The 21661-nt window shown below is 40.9% G+C and overlaps 1 protein-coding gene across 1 annotated transcript in view; it reads right to left on the bottom strand.

Moving 5' to 3' along the window:
* Positions 1–2386: 2386 nt before the first annotated feature.
* rgl1 (ral guanine nucleotide dissociation stimulator like 1) overlaps positions 2387–21661 on the bottom strand; it is a 94663-nt gene continuing 75388 nt past the window's right edge. The window contains exons 14-18 of the mRNA XM_062980729.1: positions 13220–13309; positions 12868–12997; positions 11081–11320; positions 7336–7450; positions 2387–5935 (exon numbers count right to left, since the gene is read on the bottom strand). Coding sequence (XP_062836799.1) covers positions 5796–5935; positions 7336–7450; positions 11081–11320; positions 12868–12997; positions 13220–13309 — 715 coding nt within the window. The 3' untranslated portion in view covers positions 2387–5795. The remainder of the gene's footprint in view (positions 5936–7335; positions 7451–11080; positions 11321–12867; positions 12998–13219; positions 13310–21661) is intronic.

Genomic DNA, 21661 nt, shown 5'->3' with positions numbered 1-21661 from the left:
CTAGATTTAGTATTCATACTTTGGGCAGTATAAACCACTAAATCATCTGCTATATATATCCTTAGGTAAAGGTAAAGGTTTCCCCTGACATGAAGCCTAGTCATGTCCGACTCTGGGGGTTGGTGCTCATCTCAATTTCTAAGTCGAAGAGCCGGCGTTGTCCGTAGACACCTCCAAGGTCATGTGGCTGGCATAACTGCATGGAGCACCATTACCTTCCCGCCGGAGTGGTATCTATTGATCTACTCACATTTCCATGTTTTCGAACTGCTAGGTTAGCAGAAGCTGGAGCTAACAGCGTGCGCTCATTCAGCTCCCTGGATTCAAACCCCCGACCTTTCGGTCAGCAAGTTCAGCAGCTCAGCAGTTTAACCTTCTGCGCTACCGGGGGCCTCATATATGTATACTAGCTGTGCCCGGCCACGCATTGCTGTGGCGAAGTATGGTGGTATGGGAAATAAAGTATTGAGGAATTGATGGTAGTTAAGGTAAAGGGTAACGGTTTTCCCCTGACATTAAGTCCAGTCATGTCTGACTCTGGGGGTTGGTGCTCTGACTCTGGGGGTTGAGTCTACACTGCCATATAATCCAGTTGAAATCAGATAATCTGTATTTTATAGGCAGTGTGGAAGAGTTCTGATTGAAGTGGCCCTGGGCTGAGTGGGTTGCTAGGATACCAAGTGGGTGCTTAGCCTTCTAACTGATAGCAGACCAAGTGGGTGGAGCTTAGCCTTCTAACTGGCAGCAATTGGATAAAAACAATTATTCCTCTCCCTCTAATTAGGACTTTATATTTCTTTTCTTTTTGTTGTATGAACGTAGAGGCATGGATGAGGGGTTGTGCTGCCAAGTTTAGTGTTTCTGGGATGTGTAGTTTTGTTGTTTTTTCCTAGGCCGAAATTTCATTACCCTTTTATATATATAGATGTGTGGGTGTGTATACACACCTACACACACATATATATCCTTAGACTTCAATAATTCTTATAAATGCTTTCTGCCATTCATGAGAATTCAATTCTTATCATAATGACAGTTTTAACACTTCTGCATTGATTTTTCTTTTCATAGATGATTTTTTAAAGCATTTTAGAATTACTGTTCTTTAGGTTTTATTTCATTTGCCACAGCTTATGTAATCATATTTTGTAAATCAAATGGTTCATTCATATCAGAAATAGCAGGATTTGAATTCATTTTACTGTGTGTGTGTTTGTGTTCAATCTGGAGCTCCACTTTCCCTCACTAATGTTTTTCGATATACTCATAGGCTATACCTTTACATCCTGCAAATCACTCTCCTGAGAGGAAAGGAGCATTTTACTCAAGTCCTCCTTCTCCTCTGAGACAAGGCCTAGCCACCATCTGAGAAGAACTTTGTTATTTCATTGTGTTCCCGATATGCTCATATACCATCAGGGTAAAGGTTCCTTCTTTGTTATTTGTCTCCATTCCAATTTTGAAATCACTCTCGCTAGATGACAGGAATATTTCTTCAAGTCTCCCTTCCCCAGAGACCTGCAGGCTGGCTGCAATCTGATATATGTATGTGTGCGTGCGAAATCTCTAATGCTAACATCTACCAACAATACTTTGGGGATCGATGAGTACGCTCTGACAGAGGCAAACTGCTCCCAAGCAGTCCATTGCTTTAGAGCTGTGGTTTTCAAAATGGCAGTTGCAGAGAAACCAGAGGAGATAGGATTGCTACTGCAATATTTTTCTCCCCTTTGACGCCACTGCCTTCAAGCTGCTGTTTTTAAAATGGCAGTTGCAGCTTTCTGTGAGAGGTATCATTGCTACCGGAATATTCTTCTCCTCTGTGGAAGCATTGCTTCACAGCTCTAGTTTTCAAAATGGCTGCTGTTTTCAAAATGAGTCGCAGCTTCACAGGAGAGCGATCATTGCTACTTCGATGTTCTTCTCCATTATAGAGCCATCGCCTCCGAACACCACTTTTTAAAATGGCTGCTGTTTACAAAGTGACAGTTGCAGCTTTTGGAGGGAGAGCTATCATTGCAACTGCAATGTTCTTCTCCAATTTGAAGGCATCACCTCTGAGTTTTTAAATTCTTGTTTACGCTCATCATCAGTGATCCACTGACCTGAGCGGTTTGTTGTTTTGGCTGCTGCCATCCCTCAATACTTAACTAGCCAGCCGATTTTCCATTGAAAAATTATTTGCCTGTTTCACAAAATAGCCAGCGACCACTACAGATGATGAAAGTAATGAAATCCAAATATGAAATTCCCCACTTACTAAAATTAGATACTAGATTTGTAGAATATTTCCAAGAATGGGTTGCTGACAAGTTAGCAGTGACTTGTTTTCCTGATACGGGATATATAATCACTTAAAGAAATGAGACACTCTTTTGCACATTAGTTATTAATAAATTATTATATTTGTTTAAAAAGACACTAGCTTTACAGGCTACATTATATAAAAATCTAACATATTCTACAGATATATACAGAGTATGAGTATGTGCACATATTTCCCCACATACAGAACACAACATTTGTGCATTGCTTTGACCAGAAAACCAAGAGAGCGGACCTTTGTTGTCACAAAATCCATCCCAGCTCTGGACACTTTTAAGGCTCAGTTTTGAATAAAGCTTTATCTCCTCTAGGCTAAAATACAATGGGGAGTATAAAACAACATTGATCAGAACACATTTGAAACATAGTATAAAACAACATAGGTCAGAACACATAGTGCAAAATACATCCTCATTTTTTATTGACTGGTAAGCTTTCATCAGAGCTAAACAAACTCTATCATGTAAAACTAAGTCCTGTAGCAAGTTACACTGTGGATATTGGGACCAAGCTCCAGAAGCATGAGGCGGCAGAGGGCATGCCCATCTCCCAGGTAGTTGACATTGCTTTCAAGGTCTAAAACAACAGACATCAAGGAGGAGGAGAAACAACAGAAGGAGAAGGCCTGTGCACGGCTGCATGCCTCAGTTCTGGCTGCAGCTCTCAGGGATAAGGAAAAAGAGGAGAAGGAACAGCTGGAAAGTAGTGATAGACTGAAGGAGCGAGAGGATGAGGAAAAAGAGAGAATGGGAGAAGAGGGAAAGACAGTGGGACTGGGAAGAGAAAGCTCTGTGCCGCAAACCTAGGCACTGGAGAAAGGACTGCCCGAGAAGAGGAGGCGAGGAGAGAACCCTTCCAGAAGATGGGATCGCAAACAGTCTAGGGGGAGGATCATGTACAAATATTCAGACTGACTAGGTTTGGGAGAAATTGTAGAGCTGGCCTCCTCAGATCCCATGGTGCCACTAAAATTGGCCAGGAAAACCAACTTCTTGCTAGACAGCGGTGCCACTCACTCAGTGGTCCCTGAGGGATTCAGAGGAGTGTTGTCCAAGGTTCAGGTGCCAGTGGTGGGGGTCTCAGGGAAGACGGCTTACCATTCTTTCACAGCCGATGGACTTCACCCTCAGAGACAAGACACTAATCCACCAGTTCTTTTACATGCCAGAGTGCCCCATTGCCCTGCTGGGCAGAGACCACCTCCAAATTCCACACCCAGGTCTGCTTCAGAGAGGATAAGATCATCCTCACCGTACCCCCAGAGGAGAGTTGGAGGGCCCAAGCCTTTTATTTCAACAGGTGGAGGCAGTGGATCTCATCCCTGTTGCAATCCTAGAAGCTGTGGACCCCAGGTCTGGGCAGATGGGGTCCCGGCAGGGCAAAGAACATGTTGCCCATCACCGTAGAGCTGATCTCACAGTTCAGCCACTTTGCTGCCATCTTGACAACGGGTCAGGGTTTGTCGCCAGCATCACCAAAAGAGTCTCTAATCTCTACACATCTGGTGGAAGCTCCACTCCAGTTGGCACTCTCAGTCCAGTGGCAAAGTTGAACGCATGAACCATACCCTGAAGCGCCAGGTTGAACTCTCCTGTAAACTCCTTTACCTGCAGAGACTTAGTCTGTCTGAAGTCGTGGAAGGGGGCAGCCATGAGAAAGGTGGTAAGGACCCTATCAGGTCATCCTCACCAGACACACAGGGGCCAAATTTGAGGGGATGAAATAGTCGAGCTGGAAGAAGACCTGACGGTCCTGTTCCAGAAATAACCCTTCGACCAGCCACCCTTGGGACCCTCTCAAGACCCCAACACACCCAAAGGCCAACCACACAAGCCTCCACCATCACCAGACCCCATTCCCAACTTCACTCTCTACTTCCTGTGGCTTTTCTGAAGTTTCCTACTTCTGACAGCGCCACACATGCTATCAGTCTGCTACGTGCTCACTGCACAGGTGATCCGTCATCCCTGCTGACAGCAACTTGCTCTAAGTACTGTTGTGTCTCCCCCGGTCATCGGAATGTCCCATTCTGGGGGTAGATAGCTAAAGAAAGAGGGCCAGGATGGTAGCAATGATGTTGGTCCACAGTCTGTAGACCACAGAATGTGTAAGGGTGGCCACCTGCTCTCCACCATGTCAGAAACTGCCCCTGGACATCTCTCTAAATTGTACCTCCGTGAAGGTCATCTCTTACATGAGGGCACACATCTGCCCACTGGTGGTTTTTCATATGCCGCCTATTCATACATGCCAGCCAATTTCACTTTTGGGAATTGTGCCTTGGGTAGACTGTTTTGGTTTTCTTGCCATCACGAAATAATGTGGAGCTAGCACATTTCCCAGATTGGGTGGCCAGGGAGATCCAAAATTTCAATCCTGACTGTGACTCTAATGAGACTCTAAAAAGTGTCCCCCAGTTTGTGGCAGCAGCTCTGTTTACCCTGGGATGGCAGAAGCTATAAACTATAGAGAGATCAAAAGCCTGGCTTTTGATTGGGTTAAAAACATAAATTACATTCCCAGGAATTGGCCGCCCTGTTTTCAAAATGACTGCTGTTTTCAAAATGACAGTTGCAGCTTTTTAGGAGAGCAATCATTGCTACCGCAATGTTCTTCTCCATTGTAGAGACATCGCCTCTGAGCTCCAGTTTTAAAAATGGCTGCTGTTTTCAAAGCGACAGTTGCAGCTTTTTTGGGGAGAGATATTGTGATTCCAATTTTGAGGCATCACCGAGTTTTTAAATTCTTGTTTACGCTCGTCCTCAGTGACCCATTGAGGAGTGGTCAACTGGGCAGCTTGCTTTTTCAGCTGCTACTATCCCTCAATATTTAACTAGGCAGCTGATTTTCCATTGAAAAATTATTTGGACAGATTGTGAATAAACCTCTGTTGCTGCTGCTTACAACCTTGGTGAGTGTGCTTTTGATTGGGAAGGAATTTGATCTAGCATAAACGCTCGCCGAGCGGTCCTTACTCTAAATCCGACTTCAATTTATTTGGGGAAGAGTATAGACCACTGCATCTGACACAAAGGCGGGTGGGAGCCTTAGGTCCACTCCAGCAGCAAATGGGGCAGGTACCTTTAATGAGGTACTGGAAAATTATGCAGTGGATGAATGTTAAGAACAAGGAGGTTGTGTAGGTTTTTAATTACCTGTGATGTTTTCAAATGCTGGCTAAGTCAATTTGTTTTAAAAATTTATTTTCAAGAACGACTATAAAATATTAGCCCTATAATGCCAATATGGCTGAATGCATGTAAACCGCTCCACACCTGAAAAGGTGCACATTCCAAAAAAAAAATTATTTATAAACAATTCAAAGTATTATCAAAAGCATTGCACTCACAAAAGAAATAATTAAATATAAACAATTCCAAAGTATTAACAAAAGAGGTTTGCAAAATGTAAAGGAAACACTGTAGATGGCCTCAAGTCTTTAAACCTTTAAACTGGTCTTCTGTGGTGGTTTAACGTCTCCTTCTCCACCAGCCTCTCTTTTTGGGGAGAGTCATTTTGAACATGTCAAACTTCCTCCGCATGATAAAATCAAAGTTTGCTTGGCTGTTTATGGCATAGAAGACATTGGCATCAAATGGAATGAGTAGTTCTGCAAGGAAAGGAAACAACGATGAAAATGATGGTATACTTGTCCTGCTCTGCAGCTCTCTAGAGAAGAAATTACCTCACAGGCAGACTGGAAGGCTTTTATTTCTCAAAGCATACAGTATGGTTACAAGCAAGGTTCCATCTGACAGTTGCTTTCCCTCTCACATCATATCCCTCACCCTGGCCCTCCCCTTCACCGCCCCATTTTCATGGAGACCCTCCATCCTGGTCAAGCTCTCCCTTGCTTCAAGTATGCTACAGGCCAAGACATGACCTACTTTCATGGTTCCCCACACCAGCAGGAAAGGAGGTCATGACAATACTCACTAGTTTCCTAGTATAATTAGAAAGGGGGGGGGGGGAGGTTGGTTTTAGCTTATGCTCTGGGTCCTACAGACTATGCTTTGCATGAACAGGTGCTCCTAAGACATTGTTCCACTTCAACTCCTCTATGGAAAACTAGCCATTCAATGAGAGATAATAAATAACAAACTGAACAAGAAGCCAGTGGCTCCTGCTTCCATCTGTGTTTTCCTCTGACTCTATCCAACCTGCTTTCAACAACAACAAAACTCTATTAAGGTCCATGACCAGCACAAAGTGGGGCAGTTCCCTAGAGAAGCAGACTAGAAAACAGTTTGAAATCAGTTTAAAAACACAGGTTAATGTAGCATATATGGAACAGAGGTGGGGGGAGACTGATAGAAGGGGTTAAAGCACTGGGGGCACTAAAGGGGATGGGAGGGGCACATTACAAGTCTAGTAGCATTTCAGCTTAACAGGTTGCTCTAGCTGCATTCCTGACAGGGTGTTGCCTTGTGGGGTTGATTATCATCCACCTAATTTTAAGTGCTGCAGTGCAAAACGTAGCAATACTGTAAGTTATTGCAGTGCTAGAGTCCGAAAACAGCAGGATGGTGTAATTAAAGAGACTTCATAGTTCTCCTACACTGGTAAACACGAGGGAGGGGAGGGGAGGGGAGGGGAGGGAGGAAAGGAAGGAAAGGAAGGAAGGAAGGAAGGAAGGAAGGAAGGAAGGAAGGAAGGAAGGAAGGAAGGAAGGAAGGAAGGAAGGAAGGAAGGAAGGGAGGAAGGACAGTGAGAGAAAAGGGAGGGAGGGAGGAAGGGAGCCAGGAAAGAAGACTAAGGGAGGGCTTAAGAAAGATTTAACCCAAGCTACACTCTCTCAGGACCAGCCCTCTGCTTAAGAAGTTTGAGGACCTCTGGGCTAGATGGTACTTGTGGTCCCTTTCCAGCTCTATGATCCTTTGCCTTTTGGAACACTTGATCTTGCAAGACTTCCAATCTGTCATAATATATTAAAAAGCAAAGAGAGGTTGTGATTTCTTAGGCTCTCTGGTAGCAAGAAGCTGAAGTACATAAAAGCCCTGCTTCTCCTACCTTTTTTCTGCGAGATGACTTGCACGAGGTCATACTCCTCTACAGCAACTGGGTCCAAGTTATGTTTTACCAATGCTCTCTGCATAACTGCTGGCGCTTTGTCTTGGTTGGTCACCTGGAAAGACAGTTTAGCATTGAAGCCTTCTTATTTTCAAAACTCAAATCCTAAGAAGGCTTTCATTATTAGTTACTACGTAGCTTCGGTACCCAGCAATGGACAGGCTATTTGAAAAGTGCAATCTTTGGTCAACCCTGCCAAAACTCCCCCAGTATTCACAGTTGGCCTTGTTGGGTCTGTGCGCCAAATTTGATCCAGATCTGTCATCTGCTGGGTTCAGTGTTCTCTGGATAAGGGTTAACAACCACTCCCACATTCCCAGGGCAGTCATCCCAAAACCATGCCAGTATTCACAGTTGGCCATGTTGGGTCTGTGTGCCAAGTTTGGTCCGGATCCTCATGGGGGGGGGGGGTGGTTCAAAGGGCTCACGGAATACAGGTGAACTATAACTTCCAAAGATAAAGGTCAATCACCTCCAAAGTCCACCAGTATTCCCAGTTGGCCATGTTGAATTTGTGTGCCAAGTATGCAAATTTGGGTCTGTATGCCAAGTTAGTTCCAGGACCATCGTTGGTGGGATTCAGAGTGCTATTAAGATTTCAGGTGAACTTTACATCCCAGTCCCAACAGCTCCTATAAATCATGGTGAATTCTCCCCAAACCTCTCCAGTATGTTCAGTTGCTGATCAATTCCTCTGTTTGCTGTGTGCCATAGGAAAGGGAGGGAAAGGGTTAAAGTAGAGGCAATGGGCGGGGTCATGCAAATGAAGAGAGAAAGAAACACCAGGATGTGTTCGCTGTAACCTGCAATGTCCTTGGAGGGAGTGACTTGGTGGCTCCATAGCACTGGGAACAATAGCCTGTTTGTGGAGGCCAGAGGCTGCTTGTGTGAGCAGACACCCATGCCACATACACACATACAGATTTTCACTTTTATTATGTGTATAGATGTCCTATTGATGCAATGGATTCTAAAACAGCTGTCTTTTTCAGAAAGACTGTTTTAGCTAGTGCTAAGCTTTTAGACAGGCTCCAATGAGAACACTTGGTTGCAAAGCTAATAACCTACAGACAGCGAATAATAGAAAATGCCTCTTTTTTCAAATTGAAACTCCAAGAGTTCCTCTTTGCCCAAGCTGGTTGGAGACTCTGGGAAGTTTCAGTCCAAAAAACGCAACTTGGTAATAATCTAACGGTAATACTATTACGTTTCACAGGAGGAATGTGAATTATGTGTTCCTTGAGATGTTGGATTTTAATGCTCATCGTTTCTTGACACTGGCTATGCTTATTAGGATTATTGGAATTTGCAACAACAGGGGTCTTCATGATTCTCAGATCAGATTAATTCTCTTGAATCAGCATTTATGGAAGAGTATATTGCATAAACATGTGATCACCAACAGCATGACACAAAAGAAGAATGTGCTTTGAAGAAATAAACTCTCTTATTGGAAGTATGTCTGTGGCTCTATCCGGTATCACTTCCTCTATAAAGTGCTGATGTTCAGTGTCATCCTGCAACAAAGACACACCAGGGTTTCCCCAAAGAGCTGACTACCAGAAATCCATGTTCTATCTGTGAATTCAGATGGACTAAGCAAACAGGAGGCCAGGTGCTGGGAAGAAATCTTAAAGGGTCTCTTCTACGGCTCAAGGAGGGATACTGGCCCTTTTTCTTAAGCATGTGCTAAGTGCACTGTCACTTTTAATCCAGAAATCTTTGGAAATTTCTGGAATCTGAAAGCACTGGCCTATATACCAATTTCTGACTGCTGCATGGAGGAGAGGGTTATCAGTTCAAGCTCTTGGACTAGCTTATCTACAATTCCTATGAAATGACACGCTTTGCTCACTCTTGAGTTCTCATAGTTACACAGGCTTTTTTGTGTCCTCTGTAGGAACCCCTTTTCTTAAACTAGAATTATCTGTGATTACACTATGCAACAAAATTTGGGGAAAAAATCTGTTCCTGTTGAAAGTGTTATTTCCTGTTTAATTGTGAGGTATGCACTTTGAAAGTAATTGTTATACTCCAGAAACTTCATTTTTGTGACTGCCACAAATGAGGTTGAGTTGGTTGAGACTGGATGAGATATTCATTGAAGAACTAAAGCAAAATGTGCTGTAGGATGTCCCACAAAAACAAAGTTTTTGCAGTTTAATAAACTTCTCCCATGTTTTTATGATAGAATCAATTCGGAAATGACATTTATAACCCAGGAACAAAACTTGTGTTATATAATGTGTTATAAACTGTTCAGGCTTTTTTAAAAAAAGAAAAATCCACATTTTAGAAAAAACATTTCCAGGGCAGGGGAAGGAAATGGAATGTGTGTTGAACTAGAGGAAAAATTCAACTCGGCAAAAGAGAGAGAAAGTAGCATTGGAGTTATTTTGTTTTGGGGGGTTTTTTTTTGCCTCCTTTGTCAAAAGGTTGGCCTAAGACATTTTGCTTCCTGAGGCAAAATACCAAATGACACCCCATTAATATGTGTACAGACAACAGCTGCACATTTTTCTTTCACACTGTCAGCATGACAGGTTTCTCCACCCCACAGTGAACAAAAGGAATGGGATAGATTTGTGAGTGCAGGCCAGGCTGGGTGACCCATGTAGACAACTCTGCCCTTCCAAGAGAGGGAAATGGGCAGGGTGCTTGGAAGAAATGGCTAAAGACTTGGCCTTGCCATTCCGCCAGATTGCCAGAGGCAATTGCCTCCCTGTGGCTATGGGTATAACCCGGGTCTCCCTGTCTTGGTGTGACTGGGGTCTTCATTCATTTTCAATAAGGTTCAGATGGCAGAAGCCAAGAGAAGATTGCAGCCCTATTCTAGTCAGCTTGCATCCCAAAGCAAATAACTTCACTGTATTATATTAACCGAAACCACAATTTCTCCACACATTTATTGTTTTAATTATTTTCCTTAGGTACTTTCATCAATTATTATTAGAGAAGAGAAGGCCTGATAAAAAATAGAAAATTGGGGAGGGGCAGTTTTTCCCCCATTCCCCCCCCCCCCAATTTTCCATTTTTTTTCCTAGGCCTTCCCATTTCTAGTTATGATCTATAGTGTTAAACGTAACGCTGGGTTAGATATGCCATGGTCTTTTTTGGTAATTTGTATGTAAAACTCCCTCCCTCTTCTCTTCTAAGGCCTCTCTCAATAAAATATTGTAGTGTTATGGTCCAGTTTTAACCATCATGGTTCCACCTAATGGATCCTGGGAATTGCAATTTCTGGAGGAGGAATATTTAGAATTTTCAGCCAGAGAGTTCAAGTGCCTCTCCAAACTAGGTAATTCCAGGGTTTTGGAGGTTGGTGCCATGGCTAAGAAGATGGAATCAACGTGCTTTAAAGGGGGCCTTTGATAATGGTGCATATAATTTTAGCCCAGGCAATGCTCCATTGTAGGACTGTAGGATGCTTTCGTTTCAAATTGTCAGTCCAAGAGTTTGCTTTGTAAAATAAATAGGACAAATTCATACAGAGTAAGCAAACATGCAGAGTAATTTAAACTTGGCATAAAATTTAAATTGTAGACATGTGCATTAGGCCAGGGATTGAACCTGAGAGTGTTGGCAGACAAAACATGGGATCTAGAACTGAATTACTGACATTCCAAAAATGTCTCATAGCTGAAATGGCAATCTGTATATACACCAAACCCATTCTCTTACATACCAGAATGCTTTTGTACATGTTGCCATTACTGGGTTCCAAATGAACTCGGATGATGCAGGACTCTTCACTCTTCTGATTATAATAAGGAAGCCAAAGTGCAGAGGTATTGGAGATGGAAAGTGGGTGTATGGCCGGATTGCTGTCCAGTGGAAGAGGAGGCGAGAGAGTGAAGGAAGATACGCCGGATGAAGAGGTGTCCATGGAGTGGTTGGAGGAAGAAGGGGAAGAGGATTCTGAGAGCTAAGGATTGGAACACAAAATAAGAGGATCACATCACTCATTTATTGGCATATGACACTGAGATGTTGCCTGCTGACTATTTACAGAAGATAATGAAAGATTCATTTGCTAAACACTACGTCCCTGGAAAATACACTTTAATTGGAAAGCACACAATGGATATGCCTAGTAAAAGGGTTTCGAGTACAGGGTGAGATTATTCCAGATCTTGCTCCATGTACAACAAGAGTGAGGAATGAGTGACCCTTTGGATGTTGGACTGTAGTTTCCATTAGCTGTAGCCCATGATAGCATCAGAATAATGGGAATTCCAGTCAAGTTGTATCTGGAAGGTCAGACTTTCTTCAATCTTTGAGTAGAACTTAAATGCAAACTGCTTTAAAGAGTATCTTAAAATATTTTTAATTTTTGTATTGTTTGGATTGTTTTTTATCTAACCATTGCCTCAATAACGCTTAGCAGCTGAAAGCAATGCAGATATACTGTGCACAAACAGACGGGATTTCAACAGAGCATGAGACAATGCTGTTTTCATTGAACAAAACACAAAAGAAAGACACATTGGTTCATGAACCCAGTCTCATAACATCATGCATGAGTCATTTTGTGTTCCTTATTTTAGCAAAAGGAACAAAAATAGCAAAGAGTGCTTTTCTGATAGTATTTCATAATGTTTCCAGCCTTGTAACAGGATCCTCAACCCTGTTATCTGAGGATGGATAAATTATTTCTTCCTTTGAATGATTTCTACAACTTCTTTCAGAAACCTATGGTAATTCAACACTCTGGAAACTCTTTCTAGTTTTCCAGTCAAATTTTGTTGATGTTATCACCACGGTCTCCTCTATGTAGACTGAGGAACAGAAAGTCACAATCTAAATCTAAAGCAGGCATGGCCACTGAGCTGTCATTCCTTTATTCCTTGTTACCATTTGTATTCAAGATTTTCCCTAAAGAATAGACATTTAAAAGTTTTGGATAAGCTATAATAACTACATGATAAAGTACAGGCACTTGTTGCAATCTTCTTTTCCACATTTAGAGCAACTGGCCAGAAGATGGCAGCAGATAAAAAGGTGTCAGCAAGCAATGATTATGTTGTGAAAGCATCCCTTATTTTTTTAATCAATCAATCACTTTCTTACTTTATTTGTAGGAAGGCCTTTTGAACTAGCTTTTAGCAGAACTATCAGGTGACCTTTTGCTCTCTGAGGCAGCACAGCAAGTGACATACATACTCATTTATATGCCAAGGTGCAAGTTATTTTGGCACGTAGAGCATAAAATACTCACACACCTTCCTCCAACCTCTAGCTGTTCAGTAAATTGCACTGACAACAAAGCAAATAATTAACGTTTTCATGACATGCACTCTTGCAAGTCAGCTCTTTCACTATGTATAATGGTAGGCCTGCCCCTGGTCTTTGAGAATTGCAGTGGGTATTATCTAGTTATAATGCTGCTTCTAGCAGTACTACTAAAGATGTAGGTTTTTTTTCTCCTGAAAAATTAAGAGCAGCCTTAACCCAATGTCTGCAACTACATACGTTCTTCTGCGGCCCATCTGGTGACTCACAAGGCGATACACTATCAGACGCCATGCTTTCCCCGGAGCTCCCGCTTGGCTGTTCTTTGGTGGGCGTGGTATTTGAAATTACATCGGATCCCTGAAATAACCTTAAAAAGACAATTTTTCAAATATTGTTACAATTTCAAAGCAAGGGACAGATTTCAAAGGAAGAAAAGTGAATGTGTAGTTCTGCAAATATCTGTACATGAGAAATTCTACTTTGATGCAGAAAGGATTTCTCCCTGCTAGGTTGTGGCTATTTATAATGCAGTCCAGTGTAACTAGCATGCCAGTTGCTCCAAAATCACTACCCACTGAGACATACTCACAAGCTCAGCCGCTTCACCATGCTCTTCCGGGAGTTTGGAGATGTGGTAGTTGTGTCAGCAGCTGCTTCAATCTCACAAGCAAGGGCATAGCTATAAAATTAGAGAGCATCTTGTGATTAGGGCTTTATGAATATTGCTACTGCGGGCTTAAATTCCTCAATTAAAGCAACATTTTGTCTTTCAGTCAGGAACTGTTAAAAAGTAAGAGTTGCTGGTTTTCAAGATTATTCAGTTACCTGAGATGGACTGCAGAAATGCCACATAGATACATTTTATACATTCTCCAGGTATTTACAACAAGTGTGAGGATCACTCTGCCTCAAAGTGTGGACAAAGCTCCTTCCTTGGAGGCTTTTAAACAGAGGTTAGATGGTCATCAGTCAGTGGTACTTTGTGCTTTGCTTGCATGGCAGGGGGCTGGACTGGATAACCCATGAGGTTTCTTCCAACTTTATTATTGTTCTATTATTTTTATCTAAGATGAAGAGCTCCGAGTTTTCAAAAACATGTATTATTGTTATTTATACCTCCACTTTTTCTCTCTAAAAAAGATGGTTCAAAGTGGCTTACAGTAAAACCAATCAACACAATTTAAAATCTAAAAATATATGAACATTAAAAAGAATTAAATATGAATGGCAAAAATAAATAGTTAAAATCCTTAAAACCAATTAAAACCCTATTCATGGCTAAAACCACAGCACCCCCTTACTTGATCTTTGAAAACCTGCCTGAATAAAAGGATTTTAGCCTGCCATCCAGTGTAGGCACAACTTTGCTTTGGTTGATCCTAATATTACAAGGCATTATTTGACATTGAATAATAAGCATCGGATCACCAACTAGGGCGTAATTTGCTTGTCTGCAGAGCTCCCTTTCCATCTCAGACACCATGACTTCTATTTCAAGTACATTTTTGCCTTTTCAAAAATGTACATTTCAAAAAGATCAAACGGTGGGGAAAAAAGAAAAATGGTTAGAGATAAAAAAACAACTAGAAAACTTGGAGGAAATTGAGGTCACAAAAAAATATATCTGGGTCAAGAATGACTTTCAAATAAATTCAATAAACAACACAAAGAAGTTAGCAAATCTTTTAAAAAAGAAACAAGGGAAAGCAAAGATAATCAAATTGAAAGACAGGAATGGGCAAATAAAAACAAGAGAGGAAGACCTAAAGGAAATAATGGCAAATTATTACGAAAAGCTTTATATGAACAAGGATACAGTGAGTTCGGAAGGAATACTTAACAAAAAATTAGACACTTTCTCTCAAGCAGTATTGGACTCAAATATAACTAGCAATGAAATAGAGGAGGTAATCAAAAACCTAAAAATTAATTCATCACCAGGACCCGATGGGCTCACTACAAATTTCTATAAAATCTTTCAAAAGGAAGTTATTCCTAATTTACAAATCTTATATAATAAAATTATGGAAAATAAAATAATTCCAGAGACATGGAAAAAATCAGAAATTATAACAATTTTAAAACCAAATAAAGAGGAAACTGACCCTAATTCATATAGGCCTATTACGTTAAGTAATGTGGACTATAAAATATTCACGAAAATTATAGCAAACAGACTGAGAGAGATAATGCCCACATTAATCGAGAAAGATCAGTACGGGTTTATTAAAAAAAGAATGATTGCCGACCCAATCAGAAATATCGTAAATGTAATCGACCATGCAACAAGAGAGAGAAGAAAATTACTTTTAATAAAACTAGATGTCTACAAAGCATCTGATACAATAAATCACAATTATTTGGCCAATTTGTGTGAGGAGTGTAATTTAGGGAAAAATATCTGTGGGGTAATTAGAGAATTATACAAAGAAAATCAAGCTGAAATAATAGTAAACGGATCAAATTCCAGAACTATCGAAATAAAAAGTGGAACCAAACAAGGTTGCCCTCTCTCTCCTCTACTTTTTGCCCTAGCAATAGAACCTCTAGCTAACTTGATTAGATCAGATAAAAGCATTAAAGGGTATAGGATAGATAGAGAAGAAATAAAAATTAATTTATATGCAGATGACGCGATGGTCCTGATAGGCACAATGGATGACTCAGTAAAGGCAGTAAAAAAAGTAATTAAAAAATTTGAATCGATCTCAGGCCTAGTTATTAATATTGAAAAATCAGAAATCTTGCATAAAAATCTGACCTGGAAGGAATTAAAAGAAGCCCAATCTACTTTAGGGTTGAAACTGGGGGGAAAGAAGTTAAAATACCTAGGCATTCACATATCTAAAAATTTAAATAATATAATCCAGATAAATTATAATCCACTATGGAAAAAAATAAGTAAACAAATTATTGATTGGAAAAAATGGAATTGGAACATTACAACAAGGTTGAAGGCTTACAAAATGATGATATTACCTAAATTTTTATACTTATTTCAGACCCTCCCTTTCAGCATTCCACCAAAAATTATTAAAAAATGGGACAATTAGATCAAAACATGGATAATAGGCGCCAGTAAGAATAGAATTGCTAACACAGTATTCTTTACGCAACAAGTAAACGGAGGCTGGGGAGCTCCCTGCCTACAAAACTACTTTGAAGCCTGCCAATTGGCCAGGTTACTTGAATTGGACATTGGTGAGCCCAAAAGATGGGTCAGATTAGAGAAACTAATGAATGGATGGGAATAGGGATCATGTTTGATCGGGAAAATCGGCAATAAAGACCTAAAAAATATAAAAGGAGGCCCATTGACCTCAACAATGGAATGTTGGAGAAAATGGCAAAACAAACTTCCAATAAATAAAATAGACAAACTTCCAATAGGAGCCCTAGAAAATAGAAAAACCCAGCTATACCGCAATATGATAAAGAACTTAGAACAACATGGAATAACAAAGATTGAGGACCTACTTAAATCCGACGGAACAGTTATACAATGGGAGGAGATAAAAGACAAATGTGAACAGGGCAATTGGCTACAATGGGGAGGGTTGTCTAAAAAGATAACAGATTGGAAGAATAAGGAGACTCCAGAATCAGACTTGGATAAAATAATAAAATGGAAAGTAGAGAAGGAGAAAGGAATCATGGGATACATATATAAAATAATTATGGAAAAACAATATAACACAAAATACACCCTGATAGAAATCTGGAAGGAGGATTTGAATTGCAATGAGAGAGAAATAGAAAAATGGATAAAATCAATTAATAAAATAAAATATTTAAAGATTAAGGAAATGCAATTGAAGATACTTACAAAATGGTACAGAACTCCTATACAATTGGCTTATATAACCGAAACCCACCCAAAACAATGCTGGCATAATTGTGGGAAAATTGGAACCTATACCCATATGTGGTGGGAATGCGAAAAAATTCAAAGATTCTATAATATAATTAAGAAGGAAATGAAAGAGCTATTGGGGACGAAAATAGAATGGAATAAAACACAATTTTTTGTTCAAAAATTAGAAGGCAATGGGGAACTTAAAGAATGGGAGGAAATAATAAAACATATGTTAGATGCAATCAAAGCCTCAGTTGCCCTAGGATGGAAGGACCAAAAAAAATGGGATATAAAAACGTGGTATAAATATTTAGCCGATTATCTACTTCAAGATTATATTAGCGAAAGGAAAAGCTACTATAAGTTTGGCCAAACCAAGATGACCTGGGAGGCAAAATGGAAGGGCCTTATCTCCAGGATAAAGGGGAAAGACAAATACAAGGAATTAAATAAGATTATCCTTATGATTGAACAACTATAATTAGTACGGTAAAGAGGAGTAAACTGTTCTCAGGGGGGAGGGGGGGAGGGAGAGAGGGGATATAAATATATATAGTATTTCTGTACCCTTACATTATGTAAGAATAAGTTTATGGGCGAGAACGGGGAGGGGGCGGGATCAGGGAGAACTACAGGTAATGTAAATGTGGAATATCAAGATTGTATGTCTTTATTTGTATGTACGTATATATATATATATATATATATATATAAATTTATATTTCACCCAAAAAAAAAAAAGTACATTTTTGCCTTATTCCTGCAACCTACTTTTTGTAATACTTTGCTTGATAAAGAATCTCAAGATCAAAAGTGCTCCTGACATTTTTGGCCCTTTCAGTTTGCTTTAACAAAGGTACACTGACAAGGATTTTGGAATATTTCATATGCCAAGGCAGTTACCTATTTCTGCTTTGTATGATACAATACACAGGGACAGAAAACATGTTTGGCTTATTTTTTAAAATCTCAGGCCGACTTTACATGTGAGCAAGCACTGAAGCTTGTGGGCAGTTTGATACTTAGCCACCCACTCTATCCTAATGTTATGAGCAAAAAATGTCATCAGAGTAAAGGACTATTTCTGGTAACTGGTGAAACAGGACTCACATGTCTGTATAAGTGTATATGAATAATAATAATAATAATAATAATAATAATAATAATAATAATTTATTCTTGCCCACCTCTCTTCACAGTTCGAGGTGGGTTACAACATTGTAAAATACACATTCACCTAAAATATTCTTTTAAATAAACATATTAAAACATTTCCACATGATATGTATTAAAATACACAAAAAAGAGATTAACATCAGATGCAAGTTTAAAATTCATTATTAAAACTATCTGGGTAGGCCTGATGGAAGAGACAGATCTTCACTTGTGTCTTAAATTGCGGCAGCTGATCTAGCTGTCAGAGCTCTACCGGCAGGTTGTTCCACAACCATGGGGTGGCCGATGAAAAGGTCCTTTGGGTGGTGATTGCCAGTCAGGTTCTGGCAAGCCTGGCAGGGGAATTAATGTTCGAACCCACCAGGAGACCTCAGTGTATGGTAGAGGGCAATCCTGTAGGTAACCTGGACCCAAACCATGTAGGGCTTTAAAGGTCAAAACCAACATTTTGTATTTTGCCTGTAAACTAACTGGGAGGGGAAAGTTCCACTTCACAGACTGTGCATGCAGATGTGCACAAAGTCCATTACCATCTGTAAAGATGTGGGGTAGAGGAGGAATACACTTTCAAAATACTTGCTCCTTTCCCTTGAGCAGTCTAAACCTGATCACTTTTCTGGTTTTTCCTAACTTGGAACCAGTGTCTTCCCTGTGACTAAAAAACACACAAACTGTTTTTTTAAACATTCCCTCCAAATGGCGGTTGGCTCCGCCCTCGTTGCTATGGCAACCTGCCTCAGAATGCTGAGTTGGTTACCATCCCCCATGAAATAGCAACTAATGCTTACCCTTATAAACATAGTTAAACCTGACTTTTAAAATGAAATTAAACATGACTTCTATAAATCAAAATAAAAACACACTTCTTTACACCTCCCAACCCATAAAGATTATTTTGGCTTTTCTATATCCCAGAATAGTCAAAAAATAATATGGATTGTATCTAAAGATATACAACAATACATGTTAACATACATTCAACATATAATCTAAACATATTATCATGCAACACATAAACCATAAACACAAACCTTCAATGTTGCAAACTCTAATATACACATAACATATTCATATCTTACCATATAGTTCTGTAACATTATTACCATTCTACATACAAACCATAGATCCATTAGTCAACCTTTGACGTTGCTTTCAATGTATCCTAGAGAGTGAGTCTGCTACTATATTGTGTTTACCCTTCACATGCTGGATATCAAAAGAGTAATCCTGTAATAATAGGCTCCATCGTAGAAGCTTATTATTGGTACCTTTGGTGTTATCTAACCATTTTAATGGGGCATGATCTGTTTGGAGGATGAACCTCCTCCCCCATAAATAAGGCCGTAATTTCTGAATAGACCAGACTATGGCCAAACATTCCTTTTCGATGGTCGACAGACTACATTCTCTGGTTAGTAATTTTTTACTTAAGAACAGGATTGGGTGACTTTCCCCTTCTGGGTCTAACTGACTTAATACTGCTCCCAATCCAGTCTCGGATGCGTCGCAAGTCAAAACAAAAGGTTTATCGAAATCTGGGGCCTTTAATACCGATTGAGATGTGAGGGCTTGTTTCAATTGATCCATTGCCTTTTGGCATTCTGTGGTCCAGATTATTTGATTGGCATAGCTTTTCCGTGTGAGATCTGTTAAAGGTGCTGCTAATGTGCTAAACAATGGGATGAACTTACGATAATAACCTGCTAGACCGAGAAATGATCTCACCTGTTTCTTGGTTTTAGGTATGGGCCATAGGTGAATGGCTTCAACCTTAGTAGGTTCTGGCCCAATAATACCACAACCTACAATATGACCTAAATACTTAGTGGTACGGTTTCCCATCCGGCACTTTGAAGCCTTAATTGTTAAACCTGCCTCTTTTAACCGATTTAACACTTGATCAAGGTGTTTTAAATGATCTTCCCAGTTGGTACTAAAAATCCCTATGTCATCCATATAGGCTACACAAAAATCTCCCATTCCACTGAGTACCTTATCCACTAATCGTTGGAATGTGGCTGGGCTATTTCTTAACCCAAATGGTAAAACGGTAAACTCGTATAATCCCTCGTGAGTTTTGAAGGCTATCTTTTCTTGATCTTGGGGAGCCATTGGTACTTGCCAAAATCCTTTGGTTAAATCTACACTACTGATATAACTGGCTCTCCCCATTTTTTCCAATAGATCATCTAATTGGGGCATCGGATAGGTATCCGGTTGGGTTACTTTATTCAGAAGTCGATAATCCAAGCAGAACCTTATGGTATTATCTGGCTTCTGAACTAAAACAATTGGTGAGGCCCATGGGCTATTAGATGGAATTATAATGTCCATGTCCAGCATTTCTTTTATCTCTTTCTCTATACATTTAGTTAACTTTCCTGGAACTCTGTACGGAGAGGATGCTATGGGTGGAGTGTTACCTGTATGGATTCAATGGTGAACTCCTTTTACTCTTCCGGGAAGGTTTGAAAATAACTTATCATATTTGCCTAACAATTTTCTGATTTGTGTTTGCTGGGTCTGGGACAGTTCTTCATCAATTTTTACCTGATCAATGCTTCTATAAGCTTTCCTGTTTCCCTCCCAAAAGGAAAACATTCCCGTTTCTTCCCCAGTAACTACCATATATACATTTGCAGACCTATTCACATACGGTTTTAACATATTAACATGTACTAGTTTTTCAACATTAGTCTGTTCCTCAAGAATGGAATAGTTCACGCCGCTGTGCTTCTTGATCACCTTCCAGGGACCAGTCCAGTCTAACTGGAGTTTGTCAGTTTTAGCCGGGGTAAGATACAGGACTTCATCTCCGATGTCGAAACTTCGGCACCGTGATGATGAATCATACTGCAATTTCTGTCTCCGCTGGGCTGTCACTAAGTTGTCAGTGATGCTTCGGGCCGTCTCCATTGTTGACTGAAGATCTCGGAGGTACTTTGTTACTGAAACAGGTTCCCTTTCTGGGTACGCCTCCCAGAATCCTCTGACAAGGTTGAGTGGTCCTCGTACCTGCCTCCCGTATAATAATTCAAAGGGACTATACCCAGTACTGTCCAGGGGAACTTCCCGATAAGCAAACAGCAACTGCTGCAACTTTATATCCCAGTCGTTGGGATGTTGCTGACTGTAGGATTTAATCATCCTAACCAAGGTCTTATTGAGGTTTTCTACAAGTCTGTTGGTTTGCGGGTGGTAGGCTGAAGATGTTAGGTGTTTAATGCCACACAGTTCCAACAGTTTTTCCATCAACCTTGATGTGAACTGGGTTCCTAAGTCGGATATTAATTCCTTAGGATAACCTGTTCTTCCCCATATAGATACCAGTGCATTGGCTATAGTAGTTGTTTCTGTATTAGAGAGGGCTACAGCCCCGGGGGATCGGGTGGCATAGTCAATCATAGTGAGAATATATTTACATCCTCGCCGACTTGGTTTAGGCAGGGGACCTATTATGTCAATGCCAACTCTGAAAAACGGCTCTCCAATGATTGGCATTGGGATTAATGGAGCTTTTGTTCGATCTCTTCCCGAACTAATTCTTTGGCATGTGTCACAGGATTGACAAAACTCTTTAATTTGTTGGTACATGCCAGGCCAAAAGAAGTTTTTTGTGATACGCTGTGTTGTACGTCTAATCCCTAAATGACCTCCATGTGGACTATCATGGGCAGGGCCGGCCGGAGATATTTTTTGATGTAAAGCGGGGGTGCTGAAAAGCGCCCCCGCCACCGGCGCCCTGGCCCCGCCCAGCGTGCCCTGGCCCCGCCTCCCACGCTGCGTGGGAGGCGGGGCCAGGGCGAATAGTGAGGGGGCGGGGCCAGAGTTGGCCCCGCCCCGTGCCCTGGCCCCGCCTCCCACGCAGCGTGGGAGGCGGGGCCAGGGCACGCTGGGCGGGGGGGCGGGGCCAGAGTTGGCCCCGCCTCCCACGTTACCCCCACTCGCCCGTCTGGCCTTTTGTAGCAGGCCAGACTCAGCGGAGGTTCCTCCAGGCCG

This window comes from Anolis carolinensis, chromosome 4 (assembly GCF_035594765.1).
Source record: "Anolis carolinensis isolate JA03-04 chromosome 4, rAnoCar3.1.pri, whole genome shotgun sequence".
NCBI classification, from domain to species: domain Eukaryota; kingdom Metazoa; phylum Chordata; class Lepidosauria; order Squamata; family Dactyloidae; genus Anolis; species Anolis carolinensis.
This window is presented reverse-complemented; position numbering and strand designations above follow the sequence as displayed.